A 16102-nucleotide genomic window follows, 5' to 3' on the forward strand; every position below is an offset into this window, starting at 1 on the left:
TCTGCATCAATTGAGATAATCATGTGGTTTTTGTCTTTGGTTCTGTTTATGTGGTGAATTATGTTTATAGACTTACGTATGTTGAACCAGCCTTGCATCCCCGGGATGAAGCCTACATGATCATGGTGGATAAGCTTTTTGATGTGCTGTTGCAGTCGGCTTGCCAGTATTTTATTTAAGATTTTGCGTCTATGTTCATCATGGATATTGGCCTGAAGTTTTCTTTTCTTGTTGAGTCTCTGCCAGGTTTTGGTATCAGGATGTTGGTCTCATAAAATGATTTGGGAAGGATTCCCTCTTTTTGGATTGTTTGGAATAGTTTCAGAAGGAATGGTACTAGCTCCTCTTTGTATGCCTGGTACAATTCGGCTGTGAACCCGTGTGGACCTGGGCTTTTTTTTGGGTGGTAGGCTCTTAATTGCTGCCTCAACTTCAGACCTTGTTATGGGTCTGTTCAGGGTTTCGGCTTCTTCCTGGTTTAGACTTGGGAGGAGGCAAGTGTCTAGGAATTTATCCATTTCTTCCAGGTTTACTAGTTTATGTGCATAGAGTTGTTTGTAATAATCTCTGAAGATGGTTTGAATTTCTGTGGAATCTGTTGTGATATCCTCTTTATCGTTTTTTATTGCATCAATTTGGTTATTCTCTCTTTTCTTTTTTATTGATCTGGCTAGTGATCTGTCTATTTTGTTGATTTTTTCAAAAAACCAGCTCCTGGATTTATGGAGTTTTTTGAATGTTTTTTTGTCTCTATCCCCTTCAGTTCTGCTCTGATCTTAGCTATTTCTTCTCTTCTGCTAGGTTTTGAGTTTTTTTGATCTTGCCCCTCTAGCTCTTTATTGATGATAGGGTGTCAATTTTAGATCTCGCCTTTCTTCTCATGTGGGCACTTATTGCTATATATTTTCCTCTAGAGACTGCTTTAAATGTGTCCCAGAGATTCTGGTATGTTGTGTCTTCATTCTCGCTGGTTTTGAAGAACATCTTTATTTCTGCCTTCATTTTATTGTTTATCCAGTAAACATTCAAGAGCAAGTAGTTCAGTTTCCATGGAGCTGTGCGGTTCTGAATTAGTTTTTGAATTCTGAGTTCTAACTTGATTGCACTGTGGTCTGAGAGACTGTTTGTTATGATTTCCGTTCTTTTGCATTTGCTGAGGAGTGATTTACTCCCAATTATGTGATCAGTTTTAGAGTAGGTGTGATGTGATGTGGTGCTGAGAAGAATGTATATTCTGTGGATTTGGGGTGGAGAGTTCTGTAACTGTCTATTAGGTTTGCTTGGTCAAGGTCTGAGTTCAAGTCCTGGATATCCTTGTTAATTTTCTGTCTGGTTGATCTGTCTAATATAGACAATGGGGTGTTAAAGTCTCCCACTATAATTGTGTGGGAGTCTAAGTCTCTTTGTAAATCATTAAGAACTTGCCTTATGTATCTGGGTGCTCCTGCATTGGGTGCATATATATTTAGGATCATTAGCTCTTCTCGTTGCATTGATCCTTTTACCATTATGTAATGTCCTTCTTTGTCTCTTTTGATCTTTGTTGCTATAAAGTCTATTTTATGAGAGATGAGAATTGCAACTCCTGCCTTTTTTTGCTCTCCATTTGCTTGGTAAATCTTCCTCCATCCCTTTATTTTGAGCCTTTGTGTATCCTTGCATGTGAGATGGGTTTCCTGAATACAGCACACTGTTGGGTTTTGGCTTTTTATCCAATTTTCCAGTCTGTGTCTTTTGATTGGGGCATTTAGTCCATTTACATCCATGGTTAATATTGTTATGTGTGAATTTGATACTGCCATTTTGGTGCTAGCTGGCTGTTTTGCCCATTATTTGATGCAGATTCTTCATTGTGTTGATTCTCTTTACCATTTGACATGTTTTTGGAATGGTTGGTACTGGTTGTTCTTTCTATGTGTAGAGCCTCTTTCAGGAGCTCTTGTAAAGCAGGCCTGGTGGTGACGAAATCTCTGAGTACTTGTTTGTTCGCAAAGGATTTTATTTTTCCTTTACTTATGAAGCTTAGTTTGGCTAGATATGAGATTCTGGGTTGAAAGTTCTTTTCTTTAAGGATGTCGAATATTGGCTCCCACTCTCTTCTGGCTTGTAGGTTTTCTGCTGAGATATCCGCTGTGAGTCTGATGGGCTTCCCTTTGTGGGTAACTTGATCTTTCTCTCTGGCTGCCCTTAGCATTTTCTCCTTCATTTCAACCCTGGTGAGTCTGATGATTATGTGCCTTGGGGTTGCTCTTCTTGAGGAATATCTTTGTGGTGTTCTCTGTATTTCCTGGACTTGAATATTGGCCTGCCTTGCTAGGTTGGGGAAGTTTCCCTGGATAATATCCTGAAGAGTATTTTCCAGATTGGATTGATTCTCTTCATCACATTCAGGTACACCTATCAAACATAGATAGGTCTTTTCACATAGTCCCTCATTTCTTGGAGACTTTGTTCATTTGATTTTACCCTTTTTTCTCTAATCATGCCTTCTCGTTTTATTTCATTGAGTTGATCTTTGACCTCTGATATCCTTTCTTCTGCTTGGTCAATTTGGCTGTTGAAACTTGTGCACGCTTCATGAAGTTCTCGAGTTGTGTTTTTCAGCTCCATCAATTCACTCATATTTCTTTCTAAGTTGTCCTTTCTCGTTAGCATTTCGTCAGATCTTTTTTCAGTGTTCTTAGTTTATTTGCATTGGGTTAGAACATGTTCTTTTAGTTCACAGAAGTTTCTTACTACCCACCTTCTGAAGTCTGATTCTGTCATTTCATCACACTCGTTCTCCATCCAACCTTGTTCCCTTGCGGGTGAGGAGTTGTGATCCCTTGTAGAAGGAGAGGTGTTCTGGTTTCGGGTGTTTTCATCCTTTTTGCACTGGTTTCTTTCCATCTTTATGGATTTATATACCTGTCGTCTTTGTAGTTGCTGACTTTCAGATTGGCTCTCTGAGTGAACGTCTAGTTTGTTGATGATGAAGTTATTTCTTTCTGTTTCTTAGTTTTCCTTCTAACATTCAGGTTCCTCTGCTATAGGACTGCTGAGGTCCCCTTCAGGCCCTGCTTGCCTGGGGATCACCTGCAGTGGCTGCAGAACAGTAAGCGTTGCTACCAGTTTCTTCTTCTGCTATCTTTGTCCCCGAACATACCTGCCAAATATCAGTCTGATCTCTGCTTTATGAGGTGACTCTTTGGATATTCAGCAGCCAGGGAGCTGCTTGAGGAGACAGTCTGTCCTTTATAGGGGCTGAAGTGCTGAGCTGTGAGCTCCATTGTTCATTCAGAGCTGCTGGGCGGGTACGTTTAGGCCTGCTGCAACAGAACTCATAAACCGCTTTTTGTTCCCAGGTGCTCTGTTCCAGGGAGTTAGGGCTTTATTTATGAGTTTCTGTTGTGCTGCTGCCTTTTTTTTTCAGGGCTGCCCTGCCCAGCAGGAGGTAGCCTGTTCACTGTCTGCCTGCAGAGGCTTTGCTGAGCTGCCATGGGCTCCGCCTAGCTGCCACGTGAACTTCCCTGCAGTCTTGTTTATATGCGAGTAGTTAGAACTGCCTCAGCAATGGTGGCCCGCCTCTGTATTGGCGGACTCTCTCTGTAATGGCAGGTTGTCTTGGCAACGGCAGGTAGCCTCAGCAGTGGCGGTTTGCCTTGGCAATGACAGGCTGCCTCAGCATTGGCTGACTACCTCCGTAGTGTTGGAGTGCCTAGATAATGGCAGATGCCCCTCCCCCACAGAGCTGGACTGTCCCGGGTTCAGCTGCGCTTGCTGCGAAACTCTCTATCCAGAGAGTTTCTGATTGCTGTTATTTTGTGGGGGTGGGACCGAGCCTGATCACCTGGCTCCCTGCCTCGGAGGCTTTTTTTTTTCTTTTTTAGTTGAAGAGTTGACTCTATCCCTGTCGCCTGTTAAAAGGGCGCCCCGGGATCTGTGTGATTTCCCGTGCAGTGACTCTCTGCGTCGGCTTAAACAGCGGCGCTGAGATTCGTGGCACTTTTTTGCCCAGGAGTCTCCTGGCCTGGCTCCCTGTTCAGCCCCCTCTTTAATCAGATGAATGGGCGGCTTCCTGGGTCTCCAATTGCCAGCCAAAAGGGCACCTGGAGCAGTGTATTTTGTATGGAGAACTGCCGGCCAGGGGGCCAACAAAGCAGCTGCCCGGGGCAAAGCAGCCGCGCTGACCAAAAGAACTGCGCCGGCCACAACAGCCAAGCTGGCGACCCGTGGGGCTCCTCTGCTTGTGAATCTCCTGATCCGTGGGCTATAAAAATGCAGCGTCCACTCACCCTCTGTGCTTTCCCTGGGAGCTGCAACTCTGAGCTGTTCTTAAATGGCCATCTTGGATCTTCCCTCTTGCCCATGTTTTAATTGAATGGTTTGGTTTTTTACTCTTGAGTTTTGAGAGTTTTGTAGATTTTCTAGATATTAGTCCTTTGTCAGATATGTGGTTTGCAAATACTTTCTCCTACTCCTGTGGGCTTATCATTTCATCCTCTTAACAGCTCTGTCATTTGACATATACACATTTTGGATTGTTACGTGGTAGACTGGTAGACTGACCCTTCTATCATTCTATATTGTCCCTCTCTGGTAAATTTCTTTGCTGTTTTATGTGATATTATAGCTTGTCTTGCTTTCCTGTAATATTTGCATGGTGTATTATTTTCCATCCTTTTACTTTCAACTTGCTTATATTCTATGTGAGTTTTTTGTAGATAGCCTATAGTTGGGTTATTTTTTTTAATGCCCTCTGCTAATCTTTTCATTTATATATTTAAACCATTTACCGTTAATGTAATTTTATGTTAGGGTTTAAATCCTCCATTTTATTACATTCTGTTCTTTGTTTTTCTGTTTTCTTTTTCTTTCTATTGGTTACTTTAACATATTTTTAGAATTCAATTTTTACTCATCTGTAGAGTTTCTGCACATATCTCTTTGTATAGCTTTCTTAGTATTTGCTGTAGTATAACACCACTTATGAGAGTCTACCGGTGTCATTTTAGCAGTGGAGTAAAAGAGCCGTCCTTTTACATCTCCTTTACCTTCTGTTTACAATATAATTGTCTTAAATATTTCCTGAACCACATATGTGCCCATATTTTTGTTTACCATGTTTTCTTCCTTTTTAATGTTCCAAGGTTCTATTGTTTATCCTTTCCTTTCTGTTTAGAGAACTTCCTTAGGTTAGGTCTTCTCTAGCTTTCTTTGTCCGAGAATGTGTTGATTTCACATTGAGTCCTGGAGGAGATTTTTTTCTGGGTGTAGGATTCTGGGTTAACATTTATTTTTTTTTAGCACTTGAAAAATTCTGCACCACTACTTTCTGGCTTCCATGATTCCTGATGAGAAATCCTTTGTTATCCTGAATGCTTTTCCCTCTAAAGATAAGGTGTCATTTTCCTGTTTTTCAAGATTTTTTCTTTGAGTCTTTAGTGTTCAGAAGTTTATGATGTGTCTTGGCATGGATTTCTTTATGTTCATCCTATTCGGAGTTCATTTTGCTTTTTGAATATGTAGATTTATATCTGCCCCCAAATTTGGGAACTTTTCAGCCATTCTTTAAGTACTTTGTCAGTTCTCTTTCTTAGACTATGATGTCATAATTCTTAGGTCTTTTGTTATAGCCTCATAGGTCTTTAAGGCTCTTCATTTTTTAGAAGTCTGTTTTCTCTTTATTGTTGAGTTTGGTGATTTCTTTTCACTGTACCTTAAACTCCTGGACTCAAGCAGTTCTCCTGCCTCAATCTCCCTAGTAGCTAGGACCATAGGCACATGCCACTACACCTGGCTAATTACAAAATTTTTTTTCGTGAGACAGGGTCCTTCTCTGTCCCCTTCATTTTGTTGTTCCATAAAACAATTTTTTTTTTTGAGCCAGAGTCTTGCTCTTGTTGCCTAGGCTAGAGTGTAGTGGCATGATCTCAGCTCACAGCAACCTCTGCCTCCCAGGTTCAAGGGATTCTCCTTGCCTCAGCCTCCTGAGTAGCTGGGATTACAGGGGTCCGCCACCATGACCAGATAATTTTTTTTTTTTTTGGTAGAAACGGGGTTTCATATTGTTGGCCAGTCTCAAACTCCTGACCTCAGGTGATCTGCCCACCTCAGCCTCCCAAAGTGCTGGGATTACAGTTGTGAGCCACCACGCCCGTCCTACCAAATTTTTTTTTTTTTTTTTTTTGAGACAGTGTCTTACTCTGTAACCCAGGCTGGAGTGCAGCAGTGATGCAATCTCAGCTCACTGCAATCTCTGCCTCCAGGGTCCTGGTTCAAGCAATTCTCCTGCCTTAGCCTCCAGAGTAGCTGGGATTACAGGCACGTGCCACCATGCCCAGCTAATTTTTGTAGTTTTTTTTTTTTTTTTTAGTAGAGTTGAGGTTTTAACCATGTTGGCCAGGCTGGTCTTGAACTCCTGACCTTATGATCTGCCTGCCTCAGCCTCCCAAACTGCTGGGATTGCAGGCATGAGCGAACGCGCCCGGTCTCAAAACAAGTTTTTTATAGAGACAGCGTTTCACTGTATTGTCCATGCTGGTAAGTCAGGTAATTTCTGTCACTCCAATTGACTGATTCTTTTCTCTTTCCCCTTCATTCTGCATTCAATAAGGCTTTTTATTTTGTTTTTTGTACTTTTTAGTTCAAAACCTCCACTTGGTTTTTTTTAAATTTTTTATTTCTTTGCTATTTTCTACTACTTTGCTTAGGCATTTTTTTCATTTGCTTCAAGCATGTTTATAATTGATGCTTTTTAAAAATGGCTGCTTTAAAATCTTTGTCAGATGATTCTAATATCTCTGTCCTCTTGTTGGCATGTATTGATTGTGTTTTCATTCAGTTTGAGTTCTTCCTAGTCCTTGGTTGGATGAGTGGTTTTTAATTGAAACCTGGGATCTTCATTTTGTTATGTCTGTTTTGTATTTAGACTTCTTTTGGCTGGCTTTTGACACTGTTCCAGCAAAGCAGGGAGAGGGGTGGTGGACGCCACCTTGTTAGAGCTGTGTGGAAGTAGAAGTTCTCTACTCGGACTTTGTGGATACCTAAGGGTCAGGGAGCTTCTTGCACAGGGGAGAGTTTTGGCTCCTCACAGTCTCCACTGACACCACTGGGGTTGTGGGGTGGGGACTCATTACCAGCCATGGATGAAAGTTCTGTCTCCCTAGTTGGCCTTTCCTGACACTACTGTGGTAGAGGTGTAGAGGGAAGCTTGTTACAGCCTCACCAGGGAGAAAATCTAGGCTGTATACTCGTAGTGAAGAGGGGTGTGGGTTGAGGCGGGGGTGAAATTTTCTGTATAGTATTTGGCTGGAGTTGAGCTGTTATTGTTAAAAAGTTTTCTGTTTGCAAGCCTGCCCTTTTCAGGTCCTCTGGCTAGAGAGAGCAGACTTCTGCAGGTTTTTGTTATTGTTGTTCTGTACCTGTTGCCATTTCTGCATTGCTGGAATTTTCAGCTCCAAGTCTGGGATATATGAAACAAAAAGGAACCCAGGGAACGTCTGACCATGTTTTTCCTCAGGTCCTGAGTCACTGGCTAGTCTGTCTTCTCTCCTCCTTTGAAAGCTTTCTGTTTTAAAATATATTTATATATAATTTTTCAGGTTTTTAGTTGTGCTTAGCTGGAGGCATTGGGAAAAATACATCTATTCCACTTTCCCAGAAGCTGGCTTTTTTTTTCTTTTTTTTAAGTTTTAGGATGCAGGTGGAGAATGTGGAGGTTTGTTACATAGGTAAACATGGGCCATGGTGGTTTGCTGCACCTATCAACCCGTAACCTAGGTATTAAGCCCTGCATGTATTAGCTATTTGTCCTGATGCTCTCCCTCCCCTTGCTGCCTGCAGTGCACAAGCCCTGGTGTGTGATGTTCACCTCCCTGTGTTCATGTGTTCTCACTGTTCAGGTCCCACTTATGAGTGAGAATATGCGGGGTTTGGTTTTCTGTTCCTGCGTTAGTTTGCTGAGGATGATGGAAAAGCTGGCTTTTGTTTTATATGTTTTAGTTAAGCCTGTGTTTTAATACATTGGCATATTTACATATGAAGATTGTAGTATTTTGGGAATAATGAGCCACCATAGCATAGAAATATATTTTTTATTTTAGTATTGTTGAGGAAAGTAACATAGTATATAACAGGATTAGTACTTTTTGCTGGATTAAAGAAAATGCTGAAATGGCTTTTATTCTTAGAAAGCTTGTACAGTTGGGAATTTAATCAGGTACCTTCTGTATGAACTACATTGTACCTTGTTGTGAATACTTACATTAATTAATTATATGAAATGGCATGTAATGGGCTCCATTATTTTCATGGAAGTGTGTACTGACCAAGAAATAAAACTTGATCTCTGTATTGTTCAATGTGATCAGTGTAAGTTAGACTCAACAGGGTGTTTTACTCAGTTTCGGAATTCCAAGTTTGTTTCTGTAAGGAAATTCTTGTGGTTTGACTGGTACTCACAGGTATGCTTTGTTCTGTCCACCTGCATCTTCTGTGGTCAGATGTTTTATCTCCTAACTCTTTTAACTATGGAGTGTACCCTCTATGCAACTCTAGATTAATAAGGGAAAAGCCAAATCTGAAGCCAGGGACTCATCCAATTGGATTGACTAAGCAACACATGGTGAAGAGGGGAGGGGCCTTTCTGCAGCTCTGGAAATCAAATGACATTGTATCTTATCATAATTTGTTCATTTCTTAGATACACAGATGCTACCAGTAAATATGAATCTGTCATGAAAACAGAGCCAAGCATTGCTGAATATACAGTTCGTTCAAAGGAGAGGATTTGCCACTGCTTTTCTAAGGTAACAGTTGACTTGTTTCCAGAAATGTGAAAACTCCACGTATGGAATACCAACCATAAATCCTTTTCTCACATTTCGTTTTAGGACGAGAAGCCTGTTGAAGCTATTAGGGTATGTTCTGAAGTTTTACAGATGGAACCCGACAATGTGAATGCCCTGAAAGATCGTGCAGAGGCCTATTTGATAGAGGAAATGTACGATGAAGGTAAATCCTTCATCTGTGTTTTATTTTAGGCACATATACATATTCTCTCTATATATACTTGGTGTGTATAAAACATATATACAGAAAGCATACATATATGTTGTATGTCCCTAATATAAAATGGTCCTCTGTGACTCCAAGCTGTTTAGTAACATAGGATAGCTGCTACCCTATTTTGTTTAAGCCAAACGAAGTAACCAGAAATTCCTGCTAGATGTTGTGAGGACCTTGAATAAAAGCAGTGTCGTGTTTTTGGGAGATAACTAAGGCATATACAGTAATATACCATTTTTGAAAAATAGAATCCATATATATATATATATATATATATATAGTTTTGTACCTTTTTTCATGTGTCACTGAGTTATGAACATTTAAATGAGACAGTTTTTAAAAAAACAAATGAGCCTTATAAACCCTTAGTGCAAATATTTTGTTTCAAATTTAGGTAAAGCATTTTAAATCAAAAACAGTAATTTTCTCTTACAGTTAAATGAAGAGTTTGAATGATAACATTTGGTTTGTGATACTCTTTTTAGGGTACAACTGGTCAATTTCTTTTTCCCTGCCTTCCTCAATTAGAAAAGAATCTTACTCATAAGCAGTTTCCAGGGAATGATGACAACCTGGTCACTACTATTTGTGGGACATCTTGTGGGGCAGTAAGACCTTGAGGTCTCTGAAGAGGTTTGGAATGAATGCAGTCAAAATGATGTTTTAATATTCATAAGCATGCTTCAATAAGGCATGTAGTCCACATAGAAGATGGCTTTAGCAGACTTGTTCTCTTCTCTTTTGAGCTACTGTGCCTACTTGGTGAGATGGTTTTACTCTAGGATTTTGCATTCCAGTTAGTTTTTGGAACTCTTTATCAAAGGTACTTTTGTCATCTGTATGTAAACCCTAGCTCTGAGTGTGTAATTAGAGAAGCTACAAAAGAATATAAAGAGCTTAGCTGTTTAAAAAAAAAAGGGCTAAATCTTGTAGAATGCTAACTATACAGCTAGTGCTCGACTTACGACCACGATTGGTTCTGACAGACCAGTCGTAACACAATTTGGTCGTAAGTTGAGTAGGCTATATGTACAGTACTGTGAAATGATATTATAAAAATCCTTAAGTCATATTTTATCATAATTTTCTTTCATTATTGTTATATATCATAATTTTCTTTGTTCATTTGATGCCATTTGTATCATCTCTACACCATTTTGCTTCTTATTTTTATATTCGTCAGGTTTAAGTAAAACACTGCATTACCAGTAGTAAAGGTTGACCTGAATGCTTATTATGAAAGCATTCTTGTCAAATCTCATTTTTAAAAAGCCACCTTAACTTGTGGTAAAGGCACAGCCTTGTGTAAAACTGTGGAATATTCACAGATCACTGAACCACAGTGGTCTATGGTTTGAAGTGAAAAACCATGGCACATGATGAGTTTTGAAAAGCAGAAGAGTATGAACTATGTTAAGTCTTAGGGTTAAAAAGGACTAGTTGCCAGGTATTTATTTATTATCATTGTAAATAGAAAAGTAAATCATCACAATTTTATGTGACTTTCCATGGGATACAAATATGTAGCATTCATCATAAAAGATGTCATCTGGTTATCTTGTTCAAATATAATTTAAATTTAGTATGTTCTAATATTGTTAAAGATATAGGGATATAAACCACTCACATTTTAGTAAGAAAGGCAAGAAAATGACTAATAATGATATGATATAGCATATATGTTTGTTGTCCCGCACTGTCCTACGCCCAGCTGGGCAACTCCGCCCAGACGCGGAGCAGTCGTGGCTAGCGATTGTGGTCGTAAAGTTGAATGGTCGTAAGTTGCATAGGTCGTAAGTCGATCAATACCTGTAATTTGAAAGATGCTTTTGTAACTTGAATGTTAAACTGACTTGCTTTTTGGGAAACTTGATTGCTTAATTTTTGAAGAAAAAGATGCCTAGTGCGAATTTAACATAATTCATTCGTTTCTGGGTTTTTAATTTTTTTAAATTTTTTTTGGAGACGGAGTCTTGCTCACGCTGTAGTTTAGTGGCACGATCTTGGCTCACTGTAACCTTCACCTCCCAGGCTCAAGCAATTCTTTTGCCTCAGCCTCCCGAGTAGCTGGGATTACAGGCTTGTGCCACCACTCCCGACTTATTTTTGTACTTTTAGTAGAGACGTGGTTTCATCATGTTGGCCAAGCTGGTCCCAAACTCCTGACCTCAGGTAATCTGCCTTCCTTGGCCTCCCCAAGTGCTGGGATTACAGGCGAGAGCCACCATGCCCCACCCAATTGATCTGTCTTTGAAGTCTGTTGTTTCCTTGAAAAAATTATTTTGAATAGGAATTTATTAAAGAGTGAGAGAGAATGGTTGCCAGCTCTCTAAATTTGCAAAAGAAAGAAGAAAGGAAAAGAGTCTGTATAACTGAAACTGCCAGGTATTACCTGACTTGTTTGGATTTGAATCAGAGGTTTAGTAAATGATGTAAATTAATAATAATCTTACTTAACTAAGCTAAATAACAGTATGTCTTTAGTTGAAATCTTGAGTTAGAAAAATGCTTTCCATATTCCTCTGCTTCCTGGTTTTACCTTTATAAAATAAGCAATTTAAAACGATGGCAGGTACATAATGAATAAAGAATAGGTTTAGGTTAGTGAAAAATGGAACATGGACATTTATTAATGTGGGGCTTACGATAGAATTACCAGGAAACATATCAGGGTATTTCACTCACTGGAATGCAAGTAAAGTAAGACTGTTATTTGAGGTTGCCTCTGAGATCTTGAAAAATCAAGGGAAATGCTTCAGCTCTCTACATATCTCTGTTTTGATAGCTTTTGAGAGGAACAAACTGACATTGAAGTAATACTAAAATATTGGCAAAGTTTCTTTGAACATAGGGATAATTCAGGTGTCCTTATGAAATATCAGTGATATTTGCTAGGACTTACATTGTGTGAGGGCAGAGACCTGTGACTGTTTTATTAACTGATGCATTCCTGGTGCTTGTGCTGGCACTCATCTTTGCTGAATGAATGAAGATTATTTATTTATTTATTTACAATAAAGTCATAGTGAAGAGCATGGAATTTAGAATTAGTCCCGCCTTTGAGTCTGGCTGGCTTTGTGCAGTTATTCTTTTTTTCTTTCCTTTTTTGAGATGGAGTCTCACTCTGTAGCCCAGGCTGGAGTGCAATGGTACAATCTTGACTCACTGCAACCTCTGCCTCCCGGGTCTCAGTTCAAGCAATTCTCCTGCCTCAGCCTTCTGAGTAGCTGAGATTACTGGAACACACTACCATGCCCAGCTAATTTTTGTATTTTTAGTAGAGGTGGGGTTTCACCATGTTGGCCAGGCTGGTCTTGAACTCCTGACCTTCTGATCTGCCCAACTTGGCATCCCAAAGTGCTGGGATTACAGGCATGAGCCACCATGCCTGGCCAGTTATTCTATTTTTTATTTTTAATTGTGGTAAAATATACAATATAAAAGTTACCATCTTAACCATTTTTAAGCATATAATTTAGTAGAGTTAAATATGCTCATATTGCTGTGAACAAGACCTTCCAAACTTTTTCATCTTGCAAATCTGGTATCTGTACCCATTAAACAGCAGCTCCCCTTTACCTCTCCTTCAGCCCCTGGGAATCACTGTTCTACACTGTTCTGTCACTATGTATTTGACTATTCTAGATCTTCATATAATTGGAATCATATAGTATTTGTCTTGTTGTTCTCAGCTTATTTCAGTTAGCATAGTATCCTCAAGGTTCATCCATGTTGTAGCATGTGACAGGATTTCTTTTTCTTTTAAGGCTGAATAATATTCCATCGTATGGATATCCCACATTTTGTTTATTCATCCACTGATGAACATTTGTGCTGTTTTTGCCCTTTGGCTTTTGGAGTGGCATTGCTATGGATATGGGTATGCAAATATCTCCTTGAGGAACTGCTTTCAGTTCTTGTATATATACCTAGAAGTGGGATTGGAAAATCAAATGGTAGTTCTATTTTTAATTTTTTGAGGAACCTCCATACTGGTTTCTGTCATGGTTACACCATTTTACAATTCTACCAGCAGTGCATAAAGATTCTAATTCTTCCACATCCTCATCCACAGTTTTTTTGTTTTTTTTTTTTTTTGAGACAAAGTCTTGCCCTGTCACTCAGGCTGGAGTGCAGTGGTGCGATATTGGCCCACTGCAACCTGTGCCTCCTGGGTTCAGGTGATTCTCTCGTCTCAGCTTCCTGAGTAGCTGGGATTACAGATGTGTGCCTCCAAACCCTGCATATTTTTTTGGTAGTTTTAGTAGAGTGGGTTTCACTATGTTGGTCAGGCTGGTCTCAAACTCCTGACCTCAAGTGATCCACTTGCCTCAGGCTCCCAAAGTGCTGGGATCACAGGTGCTCAGCTGGTCAACACTTGAGATTTTCTGTTTTTTTGATAGTAGCCATCTTAATGGGTGTAAAGTGATAACTGGTTTTGGTTTCGATATGTATTTCCCTAATGATTAGTGATGTTGAGCATCTTTTCATATGCTTGTTTGCCATCTGTATGTTTTCTTTGGAGTATGCCGTTTATTTTTGCTATATGGTTTCAATCAAGTCATTTGTTACTTCTTACTCCGCTTATCTGTAAAATAAAATAGGAATGAGAATAGTACTTACCTCCTAGAATTGTTGCGGCTATTAAGTAAGACGATGTTCAGAAAATGCTTAGCACCGTGCTGCTAGGAAACGTCTAAATCAGTGGTTTCCACTACACTTATTTTCAGGTTGTTTGGAACTTGCATTGACTTTTTTGTACAAACAGTATTGTGTGGGTTAGCTAGCTAGCTTCTTGAGCTAACCTGTGACCGACTGCTGCATGAACCCTATTTGATACAGCTGTTATTGTTACTAGTAATGTCCAGAAGTCTGTGAATAGGGCCAAGTAGGGTGCTTTCTCTGGATGAAGACTGGCCTGGGCAAAATTGTGAAAGAGGTAAAGTTTATCTTTTGATTCGCTAGGATGTTGTCCTGTTCGCAGATTCTTGTGCCTTCTTGCTTATCCTAGGACTCCACCTGGTCATACTACCTAGGCCCACCCTATCCCGCAGAAGTATTCCGTGTTCAAAATTCATACTGGCTGGGCAAAGTGGCTGACGCCTGTAATCCCAGCACTTTGGGAAGCCGAGGTGGGTGGATCACCTGAGGTAAGGAGTTCAAGACCAGCCTGGCCAACTTGTAGAAACCCCATCTCTACTAAAAATACAAAAGTTAACTGGGCATGGTGGCGTGCACCTGTAATTGCAGCTACTTGGGAGGCTGAGGCAGGAGAATCACTTGAACCTGAGAGGCAGAAGTTGCAGTGAGCCAAGATTGCCCCACTGCCTTCCAGCCTGGGCAACAAAAGTGAAACTCCATCTCAAAAAAATCATACCACCTCTGTGCATCAGCAGGCTTAGCCCCCCAACTTTAAGATATTTGTTAAAAACATTGGTTGGTTTCTATTCCTTATGAGATAAGCATTTTTAACCTAAAGGAGTCTGAGTAGTGGAACTTCAAGCAGGTACTTAGGCCATCAGGTCAGGCAGCCTACAAGGGAGGTACTGGGGCAACAGGCCTGCCTCCTGGGCATGAAGGAGACCATTCCTTCTAGCAGATCACATTTCTCACGGGTGATGCTTTTTTTCAAGGTTGTCAACCAAGGGTTCCTGGCTTCTGTTTATGGGGAGGAGAAGGGCAAGAGATTGGTCTTTGTTGGAAGATGCTGATTGTATTTAGGATCATAACTAAATGTGACTTTATAAGTTGGAGGCTGCTTAGATATTGACATTCTTTATACACCATCATAATAACCACAGACACATGTAATCGGAAACTATAAAGCAGATGCTTCTGAAACTTTTAACTCTTGAAATAAGTGCATCTACCTTAGCTCAGCTAATTAGTGGGAAGCAGGTGGTTAGAATAAATGGCCAGTCCTTTGCAAAGACAATGAGTGGGAGATGGCATGTAGACTGATGAAAGCCTTTGGCTGTACATTTCCTGAACTGACTTTACAGTCATGCTTGCAGTTTTTATTCACACTCACACTTGCACTTTTATTCAACCCTTAGCCACAGCTGCAGAGTTCTCATTTCATTTGAAAAGTGTGTGGTTACAAGGAAAACTACATAGCTGCCTGCTAGGTTGGGATTAGCATATTTGCTGACCGTTATCAGTTGGGTAAAAGATTGTACTCCCTATGGTGCCAACTCTGTGAACCCATGAGCATAATATGTAGGTGAGGAAGTAGGAAACAGTTACAATAGTCAAGGAATATTATTCAGTAGAAAAAGACAAAAGACAGATTTCCAAATTATGAAAAACTTAGAGTTGGAAGTAAAAAAGTGCTAAGGAACAAAGATCAAGAAGTTCACTGCAGATGCATAGCTGGGACAGAAACTTAGAAGGCTGCAGAGGGGTCCTTTGCCTCTACCAACAGTGACAAAACACATTTGACTTACGGCACAGGGTAGGTTTGGATAGGGGAAGTCAGTCAGATACGTTTTCATTTTGGCTTTTTGTTAATTGTCAAGACTGTAATTTCCTATGACTAATGATCTCAAGTAATGAAGAGGCTTCTTTAAGAGGGAAAAAAAACTTAAGATTTTCCATCATTTTAAATAGAAACAGACTTTATGAACGAAGGCCATTATTTGTGTCTGCCTGCTCTAGTGCTTTGAATATAGTTGATGACATTTCTTAACTGTTGATAAAGTATAGCACAGGTTGGGTTTTTTTTTTTATAGGATGGTTTTTGATGACAAATTTAGTTTTAGTTTTTTTTTTGAGACAAGGTATTGCTGTGTCACCCAGGCTGGAATGCGGTGGCACAATTATGATTCACTGCAGCCTTGACCTCGCAGGCTCAAGCGATCCTCCTATCTCAGCCTCCCAAGTGGCTAGGACTACAGGTGCATGCCAACACACCTGGCTGGTTTTTGTATTTTTTGTAGAGATGGTGTTTTGCCATGCTGCCCAGGCTAGTCTTGAACTCCTGGGATCAAGTGATCTGCCCACCTTGGCCTCCCAGAGTGCTGGGACTACGAGTGTTAGTCACTGCACCTGGCCT

The 16102-nt window shown here is 40.1% G+C and overlaps 1 protein-coding gene and 2 long non-coding RNA genes across 3 annotated transcripts in view; 2 read left to right on the forward strand and 1 right to left on the reverse strand.

Annotated features, from left to right (window-relative positions):
• DNAJC3 (DnaJ heat shock protein family (Hsp40) member C3) overlaps positions 1-16102 on the forward strand; it is a 90324-nt gene that overhangs the window by 58509 nt on the left and 15713 nt on the right. The window contains exons 8-9 of the mRNA XM_032277499.1: positions 8684-8789; positions 8874-8994. Of these exons, the coding sequence (XP_032133390.1) occupies positions 8684-8789; positions 8874-8994 (227 nt within the window). The remainder of the gene's footprint in view (positions 1-8683; positions 8790-8873; positions 8995-16102) is intronic.
• Positions 7995-11075, reverse strand: LOC116551365. The gene is made up of 2 exons (XR_004268879.1): positions 10858-11075; positions 7995-9989 (listed from the first exon to the last, which is right to left on the reverse strand). It is a non-coding gene; the product is annotated as an uncharacterized LOC116551365 (long non-coding RNA).
• Positions 12420-15852, forward strand: LOC116551366. Its single transcript, XR_004268880.1, has 3 exons — positions 12420-13122; positions 13891-13892; positions 15810-15852. It is a non-coding gene; the product is annotated as an uncharacterized LOC116551366 (long non-coding RNA).

Source organism: Sapajus apella, unplaced genomic scaffold (assembly GCF_009761245.1).
Source record: "Sapajus apella isolate SASKATOON/1434 unplaced genomic scaffold, GSC_monkey_1.0 scaffold9, whole genome shotgun sequence".
Lineage (NCBI taxonomy): Eukaryota > Metazoa > Chordata > Mammalia > Primates > Cebidae > Sapajus > Sapajus apella.